Genomic DNA, 7987 nt, shown 5'->3' with positions numbered 1-7987 from the left:
GGGAAACTTCTTATAGGTAGCATTTTAGCTTCTGGGGTTAGGTTTCTTAAAACATTTTCATTGTTAAATTATACTTGGACTCAAAGTTTTATCTGTGTGAGTAACTCCAGCGTCTCTGTGTTTGCAGATCTATCTGGGGGAAGCAGCTCAGTACTGGGGAAGTTTTGACCTCTGAAAACAGGAGGGGTGTTATTCTTGGGGAACTACTAAGGGTTACTATGGTCTGAGTTGCCTAGGCCTGTATATTGGCCCGGTCACACGTAGTTAATACGTTTTTACACTGTTTATTTTATTTTCAAAAAATAATGTTAGTCTGAAAAATAACTGACTGTACACCCCGCAGCTTCAAGTGAGCCTAAATCCAAACTACACTTCCGGTTCCATGTTCTTATCGAACTGGATAGCATTTAATGAACTAAACTATAAGTAAAATAAAACGGACTCTAGGTGCAGCTGTGCCGCAGCGATAGAGCGGGTCTCTGATCGCAGCGTTAGCGGTTCAATCCCGGATCTGCCCGGTACACGCGTGGAAGTGTCCCTGGACAAAACACCGAGCTCCAAGATGCTCCCCACGGCTAGGTCAGCACCCTGCACTGTAGGCCATCGGTGTGTATGAATGGCTGAATCTGTAGTCAAAAACTGAAATTTAACAGATGTTTAACAAATCTTCAACAGATGTTAAGTGTGTGTGTGTGTTTTTATCTAAGAATAAACAATCTTTGCAAACCAAATATGGAGCGACCCGTAATGAGCTTAAGGAGTCTACTGAACATCGGTTTTATCTGTATACATCAGTTTTTTTTTTCTAAAACTCATCTCCCCAGCTTTCCTGAAGCAAATGTTTACAGTTAACACCGATAGTTATATCCTGAAGCCGTGGTTTGTTCAGCACCTGTCCTGCAGGTCAGTGCTTTACAGAAGACCAAACAATTTAAATATAAAAAGCAAAACTATGTATTTTCTGCACACGAGAAATAAAACCTATTATTTGACATTTAAACCATTGAAACGGACGAGAACTGTCAAATAGATGACATAAAACATCAATTAAAAACAAACGTTCTAATTTGTAGTTTTATTGTGAAGGGGGTGCCACCCCGATTCCGGTCCGGTCGGTTTGCGCTGTTTCTAACGTGACATCGTGTTTGTGCTCTTCCATAACGAACTTCACCGAACTCTCCGCGGTGTAATCTTCGGTGTGTTCGCGACACTTTCACGTTTAGTTTTAGACGGATTCTCCTCCGTGATTTTAGCGTTTTCCCGCCTCCAAACTCCAGTTTGTCCGGTGGAAATCCTGGTTGTGCGGCTGGAAAAGAGGCTTCAGTGCGGGACCCCGAGCCGGTTGAAGTGATTGACGGTTTAAAAGAGGCAGAGACTGAAATAATGAGAAGATGAAGCTGATTTTGTGGATTCTTCTGTCTTTCCTAAGGAGTCGTGAGGGGACGTGTAGGAACGGTGAGTGAATGTGGTCATTGCGCTAACATGGCTGCAGCTCCGTGTTGTTGTTTGGTCATTTATCAGTCAAATCTCTGCCACAATGTAACCACTGTTTATCTTGGTCGAGTCTTCAAGGTTGATCTTCATTGGAAAAAATTGTTAAATGTTTTGTAGGTTTGTTGCAAAATTACCAAACCATAAAACTCATGCTAACACCTTGAACTAACTTGAGCAGCTCACCGGTTTATTCGGCGAGGGGTTAGGATGGGGTCGGGTCGGGTCGGGTCGGGTCGGGTCGGCCGACACAGCAAGTTTAGTTTAAGTAAATGGTGACGCTTCACCCGCTGTAGCGCACCGCGGTGGGCAGTTTGGTGGCAGCGTAAATCGGTAAAAACCTAGAGATTTAATACAAACAAGTTGCTTATTGGGTCGTTATGTTTACGGATTAACCAGAAGCCTGGCGCTAAGCCCTTAAAGTCAAACGAGTTAAGGCTCAAGGGGACCTCTTTATCGGATGGAGTTTGGACAAATGGGTTGGGGTTCACGGCTGTTACTGAAGAAACGTGAGCTTCAGATGGTCTTTACTGTCGCGAAATGTGGTGAAATGCGTTTTAGGTCACACACATCACCGGGACCTTTGGCAGCAGGTTCATAAACTCCGTTTTTGCATAATAATAACCCGTATTTTAGATAAATTCACTTCAGTCTTGTTAGGTATTTTTAGTCAGATAGAAATTGGATAGATACTTTATGTATTAGAAATGTTTAGTGGAGATAGGATGTCTAGTTAGACTGTTAAATGCTTAGTCATGCTTATGAGTTTCTACAGGGTACATCTAGTCAAGGATAACTAGAGAGAAGAGTTGATGACTGTGAGCAGACAGGGTGTTTATTATTATGACGTGTATAACTGTAGCCTTAGCCATAATATGTTCTTATGTTTAAGTCACGACATGTTACTAGAGGTCGTGAGAATGTTTTTAGTTACACACCACTTAATCAACAGACACACACACACATTGATTTGCTTCATGTTTTGACTACTGCTATGACCAGCTGCAAAGCTGGTAACAGAGACGTCTCGGTTGACGTTTCTGTGTAGTATGGGGCTAGCCCAACCGAAGGGATATAATGTATAGGCCTGGTGGGTTCAGGGTCTTTCATCTTACATCTGCCTGCGAGCAGTTTGGAGGTGCAAGATGCCTGAGCGTGTAATGTTAATTTTACCTGTGATCCTTTGAATAAATCAGCACTGTTTTGAAGTTACTTGGACTGTCTCGTCTCTCAGAGTTAGCAATGGTAACAAGAACCATATCCTACAGTCTTCTGCAGAACAAGTAACAGAATTGAACCAGAAAAATCTGCACAGGTTCACAGAAAAAAAGCTAAAGGTATTTAAATAGTGAACAGTACAATAGTGTAAATGTAATTGTGTAAAAGTTAGGAAACAAAATACATGTAAAAGTGACATTTATACATGAATCGTGAAGTTCAAACCCTGAATCAGCAACTGTACAAATTGGCGCAGAGGTCACAGCTGATGAAGAAACATGAAGCAAAAGGACTTTAAATTGTAGAAACATGCAAAAAGGTCAGCAATACCCAAACATCAGAGGCAGGGTAGAAGAACAAAGATTCACAAACAATAAAAAATAATGAAGTTTACAAAACATTACAAAATGTGTGCTGTTCCTCTTGTCGCTCATTTTCTCAAACCTGCTCCTCCTCCTCCTCACTCCTCTTCCTCCAGGTATGCAGTTCACCAAGCATCCGTCCAATCAGACAGTGTCTCAGGGGAACGCCGTGAGGCTGGGGTGCGCTTTTCAGGGGGCTTCAGAGCCAGACATTGTGTGGATGAAGGACGGAGAGAGGCTCTACAGCACCGACCAGATGTTCATCACCCTGGGAGAGCAGCACTGGGAGACGTTCCACAGGTTCATCCTCACACATACATGGAGGAGGGGTGGGTGACACTAGACTAAACCATGATGGTGGAGTTTCTAAATTTGTTATACCTTGAAAAATATGCACAGGGTTAGGGGATGATGCCACCATCGATACCATAGGGAAAACCGCCACTACAATGTTACATTTTATTTACAAGATAAGTAGAACAAGGCCATAACATGACAGCGAGGTCTGACTTTTCTTGGCTGGTAGCAGAGAACAGCAAATTGATATTGATACTTAGCGGTATGAGCAAGCTGCAGCGTGTCCATCTACACAAGCTCAGTTTAGGTGCCGGACGGTTCTGGTCTCACTGGGTCCAGTTTGAGTGGAGCTCAGAACAGGCAGAGAAACCTTCAGTTTGTTTCTGCTGTTCGATAGTTAAACTGCAGGAAGCACAGGGAGAACCTTTTCCTGCTGCGTCTTCACTCTCCCTCCCAGATTAAATCATTTAAAAACACTTTTCGTTCTCTTAAATTCAACGAAACAAGCCAGACCTCTCACAGGCAGCCGTGTGCTTTAGTCGGAACACAACCAGCCAAAGAAGAATTGTTCCACCTTTGACAGTTTTAGTATTAGTACTGTTTGAAACTGAAGTCTGGCACCAAGCTGCACTGAGGGGTTTTTTGTGGTTCGTTCCAGTAACCTGGTAGATCAGGTCCTAGGGATCCGTGCTGTGAATGTAAGGCTGCAGTTGCTCAGCTTTCCACAGTCCTCTGCAGATGGAGTTGAGAAGTGAGGCCTTCTCTTTTCTCTGATATGACAGGAGTCCACAGTTCCCAGAGGCTGCTGGGAAATGAAAGATCAGGCCAGAGACTTACTCTGAGTGTTTAAACAGGGTGGACACGGGATGAGAAACTGACCTCAGATCAGTGTGATGCAGGAGCTGGTTAATCAGCTTTACTCTCAGATTCCTGAAGAGAAACAGAGACCATCAGAAAGAGGAGAAACTCGTGACTTTGCTCTTCCCGCTCTGAAAGAACCTGAGAACATTTCTGAATCTTTTTTTCCTCACCCTGAGCTGCAGTTTCTCTGTCCATACAATCATCACCTTTGGCTCTACTCTGACAAGGATCTGGTTCTGAGGTTCAGTGTTTTCCCATTTCCAGTATGAAGTCAGTCCAGCAGCAGGATGCGGGTCAGTACTGGTGTGAGGTTGAGTTCCATGGTCTGACGTTCTCCTCTGAGCGAGCCTGGATCACAGTGGCAGGTGAGGACCCTGAACACACCACAGCATTAGGGAACGCTTCTCAGTCCTGCAGCTGTTCCAGCAGCCTGACAGATGTTCTCCTACTGCAGATTTCCCATCATGCTCTGCGACTAACCCTTGACACTCTGTCTCCTTCAGGTGTCCCTCACTTCATCCAGGAGCCTCAAGATGTGGCCATGTTCCCCAATGTCCCGTTCAACCTTACCTGTGCCGCTGTGGGTCCCCCTGAGCCTGTGGAGGTGCAGTGGTGGCTGGGGGGGATCCAGGAGGGAGAGCCTAGGCCGTCCCCATCCGTCCTGCACGTCGCAGGTCAGAAAATCTGCTGTTTACCTGTAGGAGGCTCTAATTAAAGACACTACCCAGGTGCATTGTGAGAAATGTAGGATCCAGGTTTTGGGCTGCAAGTCAGGATGTGTCCACCTCTGCTGCTTTTTACCTGACCTGCTCTCAGCGCATTTCTAGCGACAGGCAGATACACTGAATGTGTGTGAAGACAGTTTAAATTGTCACCTCATTAATACGAAGGCTTTTCTGTCTCATTCCCCTGAGGCCAAACCCTGAACTGCACTGATCACCCCCAGTGTACTTGGAGTACAACTGCGGGGGATTCATTCATAAATCCTCTAGTGTCTCCAGAGGGAGCTGTGTCTGATAAGTGGGCAAATCTACAGACAACTGGTCTAGAACAGATCCCCTCCCTCCTGCACAGAAACAACACCCACAGACTGAAAAGTTGCTTTTCCGCTGTGGGAACCTAAGGAGCACTACACCCTGTGCTTTCCTGAACCGCCACCCACCATAAAATCATGGGTTGATGCAGACCGTCCTGCTTTGCTTTTCTACTGTTTTCCTCCCTGTGCACCTCCACCTCCAGCTGGAGGGCAGTGGAAACAAACGCAGAAGCCGGGACAAGTGTCGCTCAGCTCTATTCGGTGGGTTCCTACCATGGAAAAACTTGTTTGATGTTCGTGGTGGCTTTGTGTCTCTTCAGTCTCTGTGTGCAGGTTTTACATCTCATGGTCACACGGTTCAGTGTGATGTGCTCACTTCACCAATTTAAAAACAGGAAATCTGACACGTGAGAAACTGGAACCAGAGAACAAATGTTTATTCATTAAATTCAGCTGAAGCTGTGACACCATCTTTGGCAGACTAAAAGTGGTCAGATTACAACAGGTGATTATAGATTATTGCTCTGTAACTGATTGATACGAATCCTGACTGTGCAGCTGATCCAGGCTCAGCTGTTAGTCGCAGTGTTATCGCTTCTTCATAATGTTGCCAGTCCGGCCGGGTGGAGCCAGCCTTGCACTGCTCACACCTTAAGATGTTAAATGTGTAAGCTGCTCCTCGGTGAAGGATGGAGCCGCTTGGCAGACTTTGTGTGCCTCGTCTTCATCATTACTATCATCATCTCTGCTCAGATAAACAGCCATCATGTAGGGTGGAACACTTCCCTCTTCCTCCTCTTCCTCTGAACTGACAGGAAGGACTTTGATTGTTTGTTGTGTCTTGTTGCTTTTCTTCTTTTGTCTCTCCTCTATCCACTCACCCCAACCGGTTGAGGCAGAAGGCCGCCCACCAAGAGCCGGGGTCTGTCGGAGGTTTCTTCTGTTAAAGGGAGTTTTTCCTCCCCACTGTCACCAAGTGCTGCTCAAGGGGGATTTGTTGGGTTTTCCCTCTGTAATAATAATGACTAGACCTGACTGTGTAAAGTGCCCGAGACGACTTCTGTTGTGATTTGGTGCTATACAAAAATATCGAATGGAATCAAATTGACTTAACTACCAAAATAAGAGCCAAGGTGGAAAACAGTGGCAGTTGCCTTGAAGCTGAGGATGTTTACGGTGTGTCATCAGATCTGAGTATTTCCAGAAGCACAGAACAGGATCCTCCAATCAGCAGCTGCTGCTCAGCTGATGTCATCCTGTTGATGGAGGATTGATGTTTTGGTCTGTGTGTGAGCGCACATCTTTGTGGATGCAGTTTAATATGAGGACATTCGTGTGTCCTCATGGAGATGGCAACACAAGTCCCACACACAATCTCAGGTTTCTGTTAATGGAAACTGTGTTAGCAGTACGTGCACATTACACACTTGGTTTCCTGTCAGTGTATGTGTCGTCTTCCAGGAAGGTGTGTGTTACAGGAATGTTTACTGTAGTTAAACTGACCTGCTATTCTGACTCATCCCCATCTCTCCCTGTGAGCGGCTCAGTCACAGGTGAACCTCAGACCTGTTGTACCTGTCGTGCCTTGATTACATCACAGCTGTATCATTACTAATGATATTGATAGCAAAATGTCCAGTGGATTACTTATAAATGATATCAGTGATCATTTACCGGTATTTTTGGTTTATGACTGCCATGTTAGAAATGGAAGGCCAAAAACAATTTGTTTTCTATAGGAAGGAGGCTTATGAATGAATATGCTGTAAGGAGGCTAAAAGAGGACTTTTTGGGGCAAGACTGGGATGCAGTTTACAAAGAGGAAGACTTACATAAAGCATATAAGCAATTTTTAAATATATTCATGGAAGTATATGACAGGAACTGTCCTCGTAAGCAGTATAAAAACAAAAGGAATTACAGTGGGAAACTGTGGATAAGTAAGGGTTTACAGAATGTATGTAAAAAGAAGAATGTCTTATATAAAGAATTTATAATGGACATATCCAAGAAGGCGGAAGAAAAATATAAATTATATAAGAACAAATTAACTGCGTTATTGAGGATATGTAAGAAACAATATTACTCTAAAGTATTAGAGGATAATAAAAACAATTTGAAAGGTACTTGGAAGATATTAAATAAATTGATTAGAAACAGTACCAATAGGAGTAATTACCCCCCATATTTTATGGACAATGATACACCGGTCAACAGATTCGAGGCGGTAGTTGAGAAGTTTAATAGGTTTTTTGTGAATGTGGGTCCTAGCTTAGCAAGTACCATCTGTACAGATGTCAATAGAAATAACAATATAATTGAAAGAAATAGGTGTTCTATGTTTCTTAAGCCAATTGTTGAAAAGGAAATTATAGATATAGTGAATAAATGTGGTAATAAAACATCAGTATCAGTATAATCAAACACAGCTGGACTCAAATGAAAGTGTAGAACCATCTCAGGGATGATCAGAAGAAACCTAAGTTAAATATATGAGTGCCACAGCAAAGGGTCTGAATACTTATGACCATGTGATATTTCAGTTTTTCTTTTTTAATAAATCTGCAAAAATGTCAACAATTCTGTGTTTTTCTGTCAATATGGGGTGCTGTGTGTACATTAATGAGGAAAAAAATGAACTTAAATGATTTTAGCATATGGCTGCAATATAACAAAGAGTGGAAAATTTAAGGGGGTCTGAATACTTTCCGTACCCACTGTA

The 7987-nt window shown here is 43.5% G+C and overlaps 1 protein-coding gene across 3 annotated transcripts in view; it reads left to right on the top strand.

The window, feature by feature from the left end:
- The first annotated feature begins 255 nt into the window (after positions 1-255).
- The window catches only part of tyro3 (TYRO3 protein tyrosine kinase), a 23360-nt gene continuing 15628 nt past the window's right edge, over positions 256-7987 (top strand). Inside the window, exons 1-4 of one of the 3 annotated variants that reach the window (XM_020621335.1) lie at positions 256-1455; positions 3188-3371; positions 4494-4594; positions 4733-4903. In XM_020621335.1, coding sequence (XP_020476991.1) covers positions 1392-1455; positions 3188-3371; positions 4494-4594; positions 4733-4903 — 520 coding nt within the window. In that variant the 5' untranslated portion in view covers positions 256-1391. The other 2 variants (XM_020621334.1, XM_020621336.1) reach the window with 2 other exon arrangements.

This window comes from Monopterus albus, unplaced genomic scaffold, assembly GCF_001952655.1.
Source record: "Monopterus albus unplaced genomic scaffold, M_albus_1.0 scaffold258.1, whole genome shotgun sequence".
Lineage (NCBI taxonomy): Eukaryota > Metazoa > Chordata > Actinopteri > Synbranchiformes > Synbranchidae > Monopterus > Monopterus albus.
The sequence above is the reverse complement of the archived record's forward strand: the minus strand, read 5'-3'. Positions and strand labels throughout refer to the sequence as shown.